Source organism: Anolis sagrei, chromosome 6, assembly GCF_037176765.1.
Source record: "Anolis sagrei isolate rAnoSag1 chromosome 6, rAnoSag1.mat, whole genome shotgun sequence".
Classification (NCBI taxonomy): domain Eukaryota; kingdom Metazoa; phylum Chordata; class Lepidosauria; order Squamata; family Dactyloidae; genus Anolis; species Anolis sagrei.
In genome coordinates this window covers 12,850,930-12,867,182 of record NC_090026.1, presented here as the reverse complement: position 1 = coordinate 12,867,182, position 16,253 = coordinate 12,850,930, and the positions used below count along the sequence as shown (strand labels likewise).

Genomic DNA, 16,253 nt, shown 5'->3' with positions numbered 1-16,253 from the left:
TTTTCTTAGTGGGTCTGTAGATAGTTTGTATGTTGTGTTTCCTCATCAGCTTCCCTATGCGGTCAGTGGTTCCCTTGATGTATGGCAAGAACACTTTTCCTCTGGGTGGATCTTTGTCTTGATTCTCATAGCTTGTTCTCGGTCTTGTAGCTCTTCTTATGTCTGTGGTGGAGTATCCATTGGCCTGTAAAGCCTAGAACATGGCCATATAGCCCAAAAAAACCTACAACAACCTATTTGTTTACAGTATTTATATTCTGCCCTTCTCACTCCGAAGGGAACTCAGAGCGGATCACAGAACACATACATGGCAAATTTCCAATGCCGTTATACAATGACAAGACAGGCAACTGTACATGTTGTTGTTTATTCGTTCAGTTGCATCTGACTCTTCATGACCTCATGGACCAACCACGCCAGAGCTCCCTGTCGGCTATGGCCACCCCCAGCTCCTTCAAGGTCAAGCCAGCCACTTCAAGGATGCCATCCATCTTGCCCTTGGTCGGCCCCTCTTCCTTTTTCTTTCCATTTTCCCAAGCATCATTATCTTCTCCAAACTTTCCTTTCTTTTCATGATGTGGCCAAAATACTTCATCTTTGCCTCTACTATCCTTCCCTCCAGTGAGCAGTCTGTCATTATTTTCTGAAGAATGGACTGGTTGGCTCTTCTCGCTGTCCAAGGCACTCTCGAAACTTTCCTCCAGCACTACAGTTCAAAAGCATCTCTCTTTCTTCGCTCAGCTTTCCTTATTGTCCAGCTCTCCCATCCATCAGTTATTAAAGGGAATACCATTGCTTTTACTATGCGGATCTTCGTTGCCAGTGTGATATCTCTACTCCTCACTATTTTATCATTGCTCTCCTCTCAAGAAGAAACATCTTCTGATTTCCTGGCTGTGGTCTGTGTCCGCAGGAATCTTTGCACCAAGAAATACAAAGTCTGTCACTGCCTCCACATTTTCTCCCTCTATTTGCCAGTTATCAGTCAGTCTCGTTGCCATAATCTTGTTTTTTTATGTTTAACTACAATCTTGCTTTTGCACTTTCTTCTTTTGCCTTGGTGATAAGGCTCCTCAGCTCCTCCTTGTTTTCGGTCATCAAAGTGGTATCATCTACATATCTAAGGTTTCTTCCAGCAATTTTAACTCCAGCCTTGGATTCATCAAGACTCACATGTTGCATGATGTGTTCTGCATACAAGTTGAATAGGTAGGGTGAGAGTATACATCCCTGCCATACTCCTTTCTCAATCTGGAACCAGTCTGTTGTTCTGTGGTCTCCTTTTAGTGTTGCTACATGGTCGTTATACAGATTCCTCATTAGACAGACAAGGTGACTTGGTATCCCAATACCACCAAGAATTTGCCACAAGTTACTATGATCCACATAGTCAAAGGTTTTAGAATAGTCAATACATACCGGCTGTTAGGAATTGTGAGAGTTGAAGTCCAAAACATCTGGAGGGCCCAAGTTTGCCCATACCTGGTATGGACCTACTCCAAAAGGGGACACCTATAACTCTCCAAGTTCTTTTTGGTCTATAACTCCCATCAATCCTTGTTGCCACAGCTGATAATAAAGGCATATGGGAAATGTGGATGAAAAACATCCAAAAGACCACATTTTCCCACCTGGCCATTTGAGAAAGCAAATAAGGCACCATAATCTGAAAAAGCAAAAAACCCCTCCAACCCTAAAATTAGAAGCAGGAGCCTGGGGATGAGCAGGTTGGAGGACTAGGAGGAAAGAGGGAAGGGAGGCAACTTTAGCCTTTTTTGTATGTGGTTTCCAAATATTTATTTGCTTAAGGAGAATGAATCCCTGCTTTCTCTATTTCACTTGTGCGCTGTGGGTGGTTTTTGTTTTTAAACAAATAAAACCTGCTATTTATACCCATCTGACAGATTTCAACTTCCTAGCTCTATGTGTCTGTCCTTCCTCCCTTCTCTTTTTCCTTCCTCCTTCCCTTCTTTCCTTCCATCCTTCCCTTCCACCCTTTCATCCTTCCTTCCCTTTTGTCTTTTGCTCCTTCCTTCTTTCCTTCCTCCTTACCTCTCTCCCTCTTTCCCCTTACATCCTTCCCTTCCTCCCTTTCATCAATCCATCCTTCTCTTTTTCCTTCCTCCTTCCCTTCTTTCCTTCCATCCTTTTCTTTCACTCTTTCATCCTTCCTTCCCTTTTGTCTTTTGCTTCTTCCCTCCCTCCTCCCTCCCTCTTTCCCTCTCTCCCTCTTTCTCCTTCCATTCTTCCCTTCCTCCCTTCTCTTTTTCCTTCCTCCTTCCATCCTTCCCTTCCACACTTTCGTCCTTCCTTCCCTTTAGTCTTTCCTTTCTCCCCTCTTTTCCTCCCCCTTCCCTCTTTCTCCTTCCATCCTTCCTCCCTTTCATCCTTCCTTCCTTCTCATTTTCCTTCAACCTTCCCTTCCACTCTTTCATCTTTCCTTTCCTTTTGTCTTTTGCTTCTTCCCTCCTCCCTCCTTCCCTCTCTCCCTCTTTCTCCTTCCATTCTTCCCTTACTCCCTTTCATCCTTCCTTTCTTCTCTTTTTCCTTCCTTCTTCCCTTCTTTCTTTCCATCCTTTCATCCTTCCTTCTCTCTTGTCTTTCGCTCCTTCCCTCTTTCCTCCCTCTTTCCCTCTCTCCCTCTTTCTCCTTCCATCCTTCCCTTCCTCCCTTTCATTCTTCCTTCCCTCTTGTCTTTCGATCCTTCCCTCTTTCCTCCCTCTTTCCCTCTCTCCCTCTTTCTCCTTCCATCCTTCCCTTCCTCCCTTTCATTCTTCTTCCCTTCTCTTTTTCCTTCCTTCTTCCCTTCCATCCTTCGTTCCCTTTTGTCTTTCGCTCCTTCCCTCTTTCCTCCCTCTTTCCCTCTCTCCCTCTTTCTCCTTCCATCCTTCCCTTCCTCCCTTTCATCCTTCCTCCCTTCTCTTTTTCCTTCCTTCTTCCCTTCCATCCTTCCATCCTTCCTTCCCCTTTGTCTTTCCTTCCTTCCCTCTTTCCTCCCTCTTTCCCTCTCTCTCTCTTTCTCCTTCCATCCTTCCCTTCCTTCCTTTCATCCTTCCTTCCATCCCTGGGCAGCCAGTCCTCCTGGCAGGGAGTCCTAGCATGTGGCCACCGACTTAGAACGTTTGCCCCTGCCTGCTCTCAGCCACGAGCACTGGACACCCTCCAGATTTTGCTGTCTGTAATAAACTAGGTATGCACTCCACCCTGCTCTGGTCAAGGTATATCGTTCCTGAGGCCAATCAAGTTATTTTGATACCCACGTCATAAAACCCCACAGCCACCTCCCTTTCTCCCTGGCAGTAAAAAATGTGATGATAATAAATTAGGAACTCCAAAGTTGGCAGCCTTTTCATTTTGCCCCAAATATGCCGTCTGAGCCTACTGTCTCCCTCTGCCCCAATGACAGGGATCCAAATTTCTGTCTCCATCTGTGGTGCGAGGTCAGGTTGGACATTACAGTGTTCTTTTTTTTTAAAGAGACATATTTGCGGTCAGATAATGATGAATGAATTACTTTTTAAAAAAGCAATCAAAAAGAGGCTTTAAATTACCAACAGATGTTTTTAAACAGTTATAATAGAATGTCTGTTCTCTTACAAAAGAGCTGTATGTTAACCAAGATTACATTAAGCCAGGCCTCAACGACTTGACTGCTGATTGTTAGAGGGGAGACTAAAATGAGTGAATTAGACAATCATAGCGTTGGAATGGACTCCAGTGACCATCCAGTCCAGCCTCTTTCTGTCATGCAGGAAGACACAATCAAAGCACTATCGACAGAAGGCTGTCCAGCCTCTGCTTAAAAGCCTCTAGAGCAGCTTTTCTCAACCTGGGGGTTGTGACCCCTAGGGGGTGGTCACGGAGGGGTGTCAGAGGGGTCACCAAAGACCATCAGAAAAAACAATATTTTCTGTTGGTCATGGGGGTTCTGTGTGGGAAATTTGGCCCAATTCTATCATTGGTGAGGTTCAGAATGTTCTTTGATTGTAGGTGAACTATAAATCCCAGCAACTACAACTCCCAAATGTCAAGGTCTATTTTCACCAAACTTCACCAGTATTCACATTTGGGTATATTAAGTATTTGTGCCAAGTTTGGTCCAGATCCATCATTGTTTGAGTCCACAGTACTCTCTGGATGTAGGTGAACTACAGCTCCAAAACTCAAGGTCAATGCGCACCTAACCCTTCCAGTATTTTCTGTTGGTCATGGGAGTTCTGTGTGCCAAGTTCGGTTCAATTCCGTTGTTGGCAGAATTCAGAATGCTCTTTGTTTGTAGGTGAACTATAAATTCCAGTAACAACAACTCCCAAATGTCAAGGTCTATTTTCACCAAACTCCACCAGTGTTCACATATGGGCGTATCGGGTATTTGTGCTGAATTTGGTCCAGTGAATGAAAATACATCCTGCATATCAAGTATTTAAATTACGATTCACAACAGTAGCAACATTACAGTTATGAAGTAGCAATGAAAATAATGTTATGGTTTGGGGTCACCACAACATGAGGAACTGTATTAAGGGTTTGCGGTATTAAGAAGGTTGAGAAACACTGATCTAGAGCAATGGTTTCAAACTTTTTTTTCTAGGGACCACTTGACCAGGGACCACTTAAACTGGGGCCACTTAAACAGGAACCATTTGAACAGTGACTACTTTGACCAGGGACCACTCTCCAACATTAGTACCAAAAGGGTTATGCATCAATTTTTTGGTCAATTTTAGATTTGGTTTGATTATTTGGGGTGCTGATTCAGAAAATTGCATTGGATGGACCACATCAGCTCTAGTTTCTGGTACAAAACATGTGCCATCCAGTAGTCGCCATTTGCTCACTCACGTAAAAATGTCAAGTCTATTTTCCTCAGACTCCACCAGTGTTCATATGTGGGCATATTGAGTATTTGTGCCAAGTTTGGTCCATATCTATCATTGTTTGAGTCCACAGCGCTCTCTGGATGTAGGTGGACTACAACTCCAAAACTCAAGATCAATGCCCACCAAGCCCTTCCAGTACTTTCTGTTGGTCATGGGAGTTCTGTGTGCCAAGTCTGGTTGATGTGGTAGTAGTAATCTTACATTACTAGTCAGTCTCTCCCCTCCCAACATCCCCATTGCCTCAGCACTATAAGAGGGTTACATGAGACCAGTCACTTTCGTTGCTGTGTGGTTTCAAGGCAATGGTGTAGTAATACTGAGGCGGTGGACCATCTTCTTGTTCTTGCGGACCACTGGTGGCCCATGGACCACAGGTTGGGAACCACTACTCTAGAGAGAAGGAGACTCCAAGGTAACATATTCCACTGTCAAATGAAATTCTTCCTAATGTTTAGGTGGAATTTCTTTATTTCCTATATTTATACCCCGCCCTTCTCCTCCCGAAGGGCGACTCAGGGCGGCCTAACAAAAGCATCATACGATACTAGCATCATAAAAACAACCACAGTACAATAAAAATATACCCTAAAATTTAAACAACAATTAAAACAATTAATTAAGACACATCCATTAAAATCGAAATCCAAAAACCACTCCGGGTCAATTCATTGCCATAAGTTGTGTGATCTTCTTCCAGTGATCAAATGCTTGGTCCCATAACCAGGTCTTGATTTTCCTTCTAAAAGACAAAAAGGGAGGTGGTCAATTTGATATCTCTAGGGAGGGTGTTCCATAGGCGGGGGGCCACTGCTGAGAAGTTCCTGTCTCTCATCCCCATCAATCGTGTTTGCGATAGTGGTGGGATCGAGAGCAGGGCCTCTCCTGAAGATCTTAAACTTCATGATGGTTCATGGCAGGAGATACGTTCGGAAAGGTAGTCTGGGCCAGAACCGTTTACTGCTATTTGAATCCATTGCTCTGTCTTCTGAGCAGTAGTGAACAAGCTTGTCCACTCCAATGTGACAACCTTTTCAGATATTTTAATATGGCTCTCATGTCCCCTCTCAACCTTAGATTTAATCCAATGTAGGATTTATATAGGTGCTGATTCCGTGCTTCTTCTTTTTTTTTCCAGACCTGGATGCAGACAACCTCCCTGTCTATTGTTCCCTTGCTTTGGGTGATCCGCCGCCCTATGCCTCTCCTCTAAGCATCCCATGTCCATTGCATCTTAGTAGCAGCCGTGCAGGTATGCATTCTCCTCCTCCCCGTCCAGCCGACTTAGATGGCGACACTTTTGAGAGCCAACCAGCTCGACGAGTCTGTCTCGGAGGTTCCCGGGTTCTGGAGTGCCCCAGCATCCAGATCACCACCATTTCTCCAAGCCGACGGTGCGAGGAAGACGACTGGGACTCTTCCCCCCGTGATTATCTCCTTCTGGAGGCTTTTGGGGGGTACCGAGAAACGACTCCATCGTCTGGCTTCTTTACCCCGAGTCCGGCCAGCAGTGGCAGTGTATCGCCGTGGAGCTTTTTCTCAGATGACGAAACCCCTGCCGGAGATGATGTGGAGCATGAGTTGAATGAGGCGGCTGCCCGATTTGCCCTCAATTCCCCCTTGGGTTCTCCTCGGGGCTCTCCGAAGCCGTGGTCGTCGGCCGAGGAGTCTTGGCCGGGTTATGGGGTCAACTACTCCCCGAGTCGTGGAGCAGAGGATGGCTGGATGGTTCTGGGCCCTCGCCCAGCTTCTCCTTGCGGTAAGCGGCGTTATTCCAGCTCGGAAACACACTCCTCAGCATCTCCATGCTTGTCCCGGAGGGGCAGCCTTGGTGAGGAAGCCACAGGGGAGTCTGTGGAAGCAAGTGGAGATGGAACCACCTTCAACTCTACTGGAGCCCGGCTGGTGGAAAGTATTCCCCAAAAAGCTCGGAAGACTTCAACGGAGCAGACGGTGGCACTGACCCGGAAAGAGGATGGGAGTTGCAATGGAGAGGATGCTGGTAATGGGTTTGGACTTGGAATGGCCCGGAAAGAAGGGATGGATTACCTCGCTGTACCATCACCGCTGGCCTGGTCTAAGGCTCGGATTGGAGGCCACAGTCCCATATTCAGGTAATAAAAAGCAACACCAAACATAAAACCATAGAATTAATCATAAAATCATAGAACAGTGGATTGCTGTGAGATTTCCAGGCTGTATGGTCATGTTCCAGAAGCATTCCAGAAGCATTCTCTCCTGACGTTTCACCCAAATCTATGGCAGAAATCCTCAGAGGTTGTGAGGACTGTTGGAAATGAGGCAAGTGGGGTTTATATATCTGTGAACTGTCCAGGATGGGAGAAAGACTCTTGTCTGCTTGAGGCGAGGGTGAATGTTGCAATTGCCCACCTTGATTAGCATTGAATGGCCTTGCAGCTTCAAAGCCTGCCTGGCTGCTGCCTGGGGGATCATTTGTTGGGAGGTGTTAGCTGGCCCTGACTGATTGATATAACAGTTGGAAGAGACCACAAGGGTGATCCAGTCCAATCACCTGTGATGCAGAAAAACACAATCAAAGCTCTCCTGGCAGATGGTCATCCAATCTTCTGCTAGGGAACTTCAGGACAGCATATTCTATTGTTGGCAGCTCTTACTTGTATCCATTGCCCTGTTGTGTTCTAGTCTCTAGCGCAGCAGAAAGCAAGTTTGCTTCTTCCTCAATGTGACATCCTTTCAAATATTTAAAAATGGCTATTATTTCCCCTTTCAGCTTTATGTTGCCGAGGTAAACAATGCCCATCTCCTTCAGCTGCTCCTCAAAGAGCTTGGCTTTCAGACCTTTGATCATTTTCATAGAAATAATAGACTCACAGACTTGGAAGAGAGTGTTCCACTAGAAAAACAGAGCATACTGCCTTCTAGATATTGGAAGACAGAACTCCCATCATTCCTAGCCACTACAACAGTGTTTCTCAATCTTCCTAATGCCATGACCCCTTAATACAGTTCCTCATGTTGTAGTGACCCCCGACCATAAAATTATTTTTGTTGCTACTTCGTAACTGTAATTTTGCTACTGTTATGAATCGCAATATAAATATCTGATATGCAGGGTGTACTTTCATTCACTGGACCAAATTTGGCACAAATACCCGATACGCCCAAATTTGAATACTGGTGGGGTTGGGAGGGGAGATTGATTTTGTCATTTGGGAGTTGTAGTTTCTGGGATTTATAGTTCACCTACAATCAAAGAGCATTCTGAACTCCACCAACGATGGAATTGAACCAAACTTGGCACACAGAACTCCCATAACCAACAGAAAATACTGGAAGGTTCTGGTGGGCATTGACCTTGAGTTTTGGAGTTGTAGTTCACCTACATCCAGAGAGCACTGTGGACTCAAACAATGATGGATCTGGACCAAACTTGGCACGAACGCTCAAATGTAAACACTGGTGGAGTTTGGGGAAAGTAGACCTTGACACTTAGGTGTTGTAGTTGCTGGGATTTACAGTTCACCTACAATCAAAGAGCATTTTGAATCCCACCAATGAGACAATTGGGTCAAACATCCCGCACAGAACCCCCATGACCAACAGAAAATATTGTGTTTTCCGATCCCTCTGGCACCCCTTCGCAATACCCCCAGGGGTCCCGACCACCAGGTTGATAAACACTGCACTACAACCAGTAGTTAGGGATACTGAGAATTCCACTCTTGCAGTAACATCATTTATTTATATGGCCTCATCACCATGTATGTGAACTGGTCTCCACCACATCCTGGTGTGGACATTAGTGGCAGAAGGGCCAGGAAGGAACACTTTAATGGGTTTTTTAAAAATTGTCTTGAAACTTCCCTGCATCAAAAAAGCCAAAGGGTTTCAAGAATCATAATTCTTGTTCTACCACAAAAATGTGGGTGTTGTTTTTTTTTCAACTACCCTGCAGCCAATTTTTGGCAAGGTGACGGAAGCTATGAAAACGAACAAGGGCTCCCTATTGCTTTTTCTTGCTCTTTTAACTTCTTAGCTTGTAACTTGGTGGGAGACAGGAATGAGTGAATGCTATTGATACTGATTAACAGTGTTAAGGATATTAAATATTGGGTTGGAGATTAATAGAGACCTTGTCAGGCAAGAAGGATGACGAAGAGGGCGGAATGAAAATCACATGTAGTTCACGTCTTTACCAATCCACACACTGTCTTGCTAGAGAAAAGATATGTCACGCAGATTATCAGTAAAGAATAAGGTATTTACTTTTTGCTATGCAGAGCAATATATATATATATATATATATATATATATATATATATATAGTCATGTGAACAGTTGCATTGACTCGCACAATGTCCTTTGAGAAAGATTCAAAAGGTCCTTGAATGTCCATGTGAAAGATCTTCTTCCAGCAACCCAGAAGGAAAAATACAAAACTGACCTGGTAAACTCCTGCACAGAAAACCTAAAAGTGTAACTGTTTCCAAAACTCCCAGGTTCAGCTAGCTTCTCCAGGCATAGCCCAACCAATCAGCTTCGTGCTTTGCATTTTCCACTTAACACACTCACCAACTGATTTTTACATGCTCCCAACAGATTTTGTAAGCTGAACAACACACAATACAAAGATATAAGTCACACAATCTTCCCATATACTGCAGTTAGGAGCACAAGAACTGCACAAATGCAGAAAAACTCCTACAAAAAACATACTAATACAAGATAGACCATACATTAAAATCACTAGAGAATCGGAAAAATAATAACATATCAGTACATTAAAATAAACTGTTAAGACAACACAAAATCCAAAGTCATAATCCAGGAGCAGTTCCAATCATGGTACAATTTGTGGCTGCCTATTGCACTATGCTGCTCTCCAAATTTATTTTAAATTTGGCTTTTAATATTTTTTTTCTTAACGGAACCACTATGATGCTTTATGCGGAATCCTTTGGTTCCGCTGACACAGTTTGGGAACGTCTGCTTGGCAACGTTATGGCCAACTCCCAGTCCCCTTGATTCCACAGCATTGAGCTATGGCGATTCAAGTGGGGTCAAACTGCATTAATTTTACAGTGTGGATGCACCCCAAGCTCCCCCAGACGCGCCTTGGTGAGAGATGGAGTAACTAACTGGGAAGGCATTGGGTTGCAGGCAGGAGAAAGCAAAGGCTTGGATCCCCATTCTTCCACCCACTTCTTCCAGCCGGTCTGAATTTGCCAGCTGCACTTTCCGCGCTTTGGTCTGGCTGCCAGAGGTTCTGTTGTATAAAAACAACTTGTCAAGCCAGCCCAGGCAGAAGAAGGGCTGGTGTCTCCAGTTACACATCCCAGACCCGGGTGTGTGGTGGGAGGGAGCTGGCATAAACATGCCGTGGCTCCTTCCCTGTTAAGGTAAGCAACTGGGTCGGAGGAATTCCTCCACCATGGCAGTGGATTGGCTTTATCATGGCAGCTTCCCTGACTCTCCCCCACTGGCCAAGCTCTGTTTCTTTCATGCCAAAACCCATTCATTGTCTTTCTTTCCATGATGGATTTTTGTTTACTGGTTATTAATGTCTAGACCAGCGGTTCGCAAACTTTTTAGGTCATGGAACTCTTCCGAAGACTTTTCACAATAGAACGCTAATTCTATTGTGAACCCACCAAGTGGCTGAGGGGGAAAGGAAAGGGACTGAGGCTGGTAGGAATTGTGGGCGTTGAAGTCCAAAACACCTCGAGAGCCCAAGTTTGACCATGCCTGTTGTAGTACTTCCTTCATTGGCATATTAGTCAATTGCTAACAACTATTCAGTGTAGAAAAGGAGTCAAATTATTATTATTATTATTATTATTATTATTATTATTATTATTTGAAACACAACAATATGAGTCCACAGCAGACAAGATCACAGCAGACAAGTCCACAGCAGACAGGATCTGCTGGCTGTTGTATTGCATCACACGCCTGACACTTCCCAAGTGTCTAGGACTGTGTGATGTATCGGCGAATAATGCGTGCAGATCTGAGTAGGGTGGTCTTTTGCAGCTGACAGATGGTAATTTGTTTTTAAGTGCAGGCCAAGATCTTTAGGCACCACACCCAGCGTTCTGATCACCACTAGGACCACCTTTACAGGTGGTCTTTGCAGCTTGATATTATTATTATTATTATTATTATTATTATATTATTATGTAATAAATAATAGCATTAGTACACAGCAAATAAAGATCACTATGCTGGCTTTTGTATTGGATCACTTATCAGACACTTCCCAAGTGTCTAGGACTGTGTGAAGTATTGGCGAATAATATGTGCAGATCTCAGTAAGGTGGCCTTCTGCAGCTGGCAGATGGTGATTTTGTCAGTGCCAATTATGTTTAAGTGCAGGCCAAGGTCTTTAGGCACTGTACCCAGTGTACCAATCACCACTGGGACCAACTTTACTGGCTTGTGCCAGTGTCGTTGCAGTTCGATCTTTAAATCCTCATATCATGTCAGCTTTTCCTGTTGTTCCTCTTCAATCCTGCTGTCACCTGGGATTGCAACATCGACAGTCCATACTTTATTTTTTAACACAATCGTGAAGTCAGGAGTATTGTGCTCCAGAACTCTTTCAGTCTGAATTCGGAAGTCCCAGAGTAGTTTGACATGTTCATTTTCTGTAACTTTTTCAGGCTTGTGATCCCACCAGTTATTTGTCACAGGCAGATTATTATTATTATTATTATTATTATTATTATTATTATTATTATATTGAGCCCCCGGTGGCGCAGTGGGTTAAACCGCTGAGTTGCTGAACTTGCTGACAGGAAGGTTGCAGGTTCGAATCCGGGGAGCGACGTGATCCCCCGCTGTTAGCCCCAGCTTTTGTCAACCTAGCAGTGCAAAAACATGCAAATGTGAGTAGATCAGTAGATCATCTGAACATTAGGAAGAACTTCCTGACTGTGAGAGCTGTTCAGCAGTGGAACTCTCTGCACTGGAGTGTGGTGGAGGCTCCTACTTTGGAAGCTTTTACATAGAGTCTAGATGGCCATCTGTCAGGGGTGCTTTGAATACAATATTCCTGCTTCTTGGCAGGGGGTTGGACTGGATGCCCATGAGGTCTCTTCCAATTCTATGATTGTACCGTTCTGGCAGGAAGATAACGGTACTCCATGTGGTCATGCTGACCACATGACCGTGGAGGTGTCTACGGACAACGCTGGCTGTTTGGCTTAGAAATGGAGATGAGCACCAACCCCCAGAGTCGGACACGACTGGACTTAATGTCAGGGGGAAACCTTTAGCTTTATTTATTTATTTATACTCCACTTTATCTCCCTCGAAAGGAACGCAAAGCAGCTTAGCATTAAAGCATCAGCATAACCATTTATAATATGCAAATATACAAGCGTTAAAACAGGATTAAATATAAACAGTATTTAAAAATTCCCATATATATGATGGTTTGAGGCTTAGAAGAGATAGGGAGGCTAGGAATAGACCAAGTGGGTGAGTTTTCTTCCGTTATAAAAGTGTTCTCGCAATTTCATAAGGGAAGGATGAGTTACACTGGTGCGATATGATTGTTCGTCCTTTGCTTCTGCACTATATAACCCTTGAGAGGCTATCACCTGCCTTTGGATATCATCTAGCCTTGCAATGGGACGTCTGATCACCAATCATGGATAGTCTGGGAAGAATTAAATGTCAGCGGATATTGCTTATGAGGGATGTAGGAACCATAAGTATTTATTTATTTATCATGTCTGAAGGGAGATGGAGGGTACAGTTAAAATGCATTTAAAAACACAAAGTTTAAAACTTGGCATTAGGTTAAATGCCCTGTGACCGGAAGCTGGCCATTTGGAGAACCTCTGGTGTCGCTGTGAGAAGGTCCTCCATTGTGCATGTGGCAGGGCTCAGGTTGCATTGTAGTAGGTGGTCGTGGTCTGTGGTTTGCTCTTCTCCACACTCACATGTCGTGGACTCCACTTTGTAGCCCATTTCTTAAGGTTGGCTCTGCATCTCATGATGCCAGAGCGCAGCCAGATTGCACAGCCTTCTGTGTGCCCAGGAAGGAGTTTCTCATCCGGTCTTAGGCACTGATTGTGGTGCTGGGTTTTAGCCTGCCTCTTTTGGACTCTTGTTTGCTGAGGTGTTCCTGCGAATATCCCTGTAGATCTTAGGAAGTTGTTTCTTGATGTAAGGCATTGGCATGTTGGCTGGTATTTGAACAGAGGATGGGCCAAAGCTGTCAACGCCTTGGTGCTTTCATCAGTGGAACTATCAGTGAAAGGGCTGTAATATTTTCCTGCTGTGAGTCGTCAGCTGCACCATTTCTCCCCAATGAAATTTATCTTCTGGCAGCATCCTGTGCCAATGCTTGGCACCGAAAGAGCTCTTGAGGAGCTTTGGAAAGCTGCCTCCATCTGGCACAGACAACGTCCAACTTACTACTCCCACTACAATCTTTTTCAAAACACTGAAACCTATTCAATTTAGGAAAATGCAAAAAAAAATTGCTGCAGGATATGTCCATTACATGCAGGACTTGGAAAAAGCATTTGGGCTATTGTTCCCAAATCCCCTAGCTAATGTGGCCAAAGCCGAGGGATTCTAGAGGAGAGTCTGAAAAACCTTCCTAAGCATTGAATTATACAGGTTGAGTATCCTTTATCTGAAGGAACAGAAGTATAAGAAATCCCCCAAGCTACAAACAATAGAGCAGTGTTTCTCAACCTTCCTAATGCGGTGACCCCTTAGTACAGTTCCTCATGTTGAGGTGACCTCCAACCATAACATTATTTTTGTTGCTACTTCATAACTGTCATTTTGCTACTGTTATGAATTGTGATATAAATATCTGATATGCAGTATGTGTTTTCAGTCACTGCACGAAATTTGGCACTAATAGCCAATATGCCCAAATTTGAATACTGGTGGGGTTGCGGGGATTGAGTTTGTTATTTGGGAGTTGTAGCTCCTGGAATTTATAGTTATCCTACCAATAAAGAGCATTCTGAACTCCACCAACGAGTGAATTGAACCTAACTTGGCACACAGAACTCCCATAAACAACAGAAAATACTGGAAGGGTTTGGTGAGCATTGACCTTGAGTTTTGGAGTTGTAGTTCACCCACATCCAGAGAGCATTGTGGACTCAAACAATGATGGATCTGGACTAAACTTGGCAGGAATACTCAATATTCCCAAATGTGGACACTGGTGGAATTTGGGGAAAATATACTTTGACATTTGGGAGTTGTAGTTTTGTTGGGCGAGTAGGCTTATTAATAAAAGACCCTCCTCATAAATGTACAACAGAGTAACTTATTAGCAACAGCATTATCCAACCTCAGTAGCCCAAAGTGATAAAAAGAACAAACACACACAGACCATGTTATCTCTTCCATTGGAGGCTTTCCTTTATAGCAAAATAATACGGTTGCACTATTTACAAGAACAAGGTTTCCATAACACCGATAAAAATCTTTATGCTTCCTTGCTGGGCTTCTTTCTCATGCAGATAAAAAGCTTCACTCTCACAGAGCCTCCTCTCACACTAAACTTACACAGGAGCTTCACACAGTAGCCTTTTGCACACAGCAGCCTTCTGAGCTTTACACACGAGGCCTTCAACCTGGGGCTTCTCTCACCGGAGCCTTCTCACACCAGGCCTCACACACCTTGAGGTCTACTAACTCTGAGGCATACCTCACACTGAGGCCTACTAACACTGAGGTTTGCCTCACACTGAGGCCTCTCTCACACTGAGGTCTCTCTCATACTGAAGTCTCTTTGTACAGAGGGTAACTAACACTGAGGCATACTAAGATACAAGCACACCTACTTTATAGCAAAATAATGTGGTTGCACTATTTACAAAGACACGGTTTCCATAACACAAATAAAGTTCTTTATACTTCCTTCTTTGCTTCCATGCTGGGCTTCTTTCTCATGCAGAGAATGTTGAAGGATTTCATGGCCGGAATCACTGGGTTGCTGTGAGTTTTCCAGGCTGTATGGCCATGTTCCAGAAGCATTCTCTCCTGACGTTTCACCCACATCTATGGCAGACATCCTCAGAGGTTGTCCAGTGTGGGAGAAATAACTCTTGTTCATCAGAGGTAATCGTGAATGCTGCAGTTGACCACTGCAATTAGCTTCAAACATATTAAAATATAGTACATAGTCAAACAAAAGTCAACATCTATATAAATAAAAATGTAATGTTTGTTTGTGGGATTAGCATAACTCATAAACCACTGGACGAATTGACACCAAATTTGGACACAAGACACCTAACAGTCCAATGTATGTCCTTCACTCAAAAAAATGATTTTGCCATTTGGGAGTTTTAGTTTCTGGAATTTGTTGTTTATGTACAATCAAAGAGCATTCTGAACCCCACGAACGATGCAATTGAACTTGGCACAAACTTGGCACACAGTGCTTCCATGACCAACAGAAAATACTGGAAGGGTTTGGTGGGCAGTGTCCTTTGGTTTTGGAGTTGTAGTTCACCTACATCCAGAAAGCACTGTGGACTCAAACAATGATGAATCTGGACCAAACTCTACACGAATACTCAATATGCCCAAATTTGAAAACTGATGGAGTTTGGGGAAAATAGATTCTTGACATTTGGGAGTTGTAGTTCCTGGGATTTGTAGTTCACATACAATCACAGAGCATTCTGAACCCCACCAACGATAGAATTGGGCCAAAACTCCCACACAGAACAGCCATGTGGGCCACAGCAATGCGTGGCAGGGGATGGCTAGTCTATTTAAATAAAAATGTAATGTTCATTTGTGGGATTAACATAAGTTAAAATCCACTGGATGAATTGACGTGAAATTTGGACACTACATCCCTAACATACCAACGAATGACCATCACTTATAAACTCCTCCCTAAAAACAGCAGAAAGGACTTAAAAACCCCCCAAAAGGTAAACAATGATACAGCGCATGCACAAAAATGACAGCCCCCAGCATCCCCTAGACCAGGCCCTTTAGGGGAGGAGGATGCTCGAAATGCACTGCTTCCAAGCTTCTACTTGGATTTCTTTGAAAGCATCCCAATCTGTACATATTTCCAATCCTCCAGATAGATAAGATATATAGATTAGATCGAGATAGATAGTAGGTAGATAGTTCAATCAGGAGGAGTGCTGGGAGTTGCAATCCAATAATAGGTAGAGAAGGAAGAAAGGAGTGAAAGAAAAGGGGAGGTGAAGGAGGAAAAAGGTAGAGAAGGAAGGAAGGAGAGAAGGAAAGAAAAAAAGAGAAGGAAGGAAGGAAGGAGAGAAAAAAAGGAGAGAAAGAGGGAGGAAAGGTTGGCCACAGCAACACGTGGCAGATACAGCTAGTATAAAAATAAAACACTATAAGAGTCAAGCAAAACATAAATAAACA

At 43.8% G+C, this 16,253-nt stretch overlaps 1 protein-coding gene across 1 annotated transcript in view; it reads left to right on the top strand.

Moving 5' to 3' along the window:
• The window catches only part of NFATC4 (nuclear factor of activated T cells 4), a 54,082-nt gene that overhangs the window by 11,128 nt on the left and 26,701 nt on the right, over positions 1-16,253 (top strand). The window contains exon 2 of the mRNA XM_060780116.2: positions 6,016-6,991. Coding sequence (XP_060636099.2) covers positions 6,016-6,991 — 976 coding nt within the window. The remainder of the gene's footprint in view (positions 1-6,015; positions 6,992-16,253) is intronic.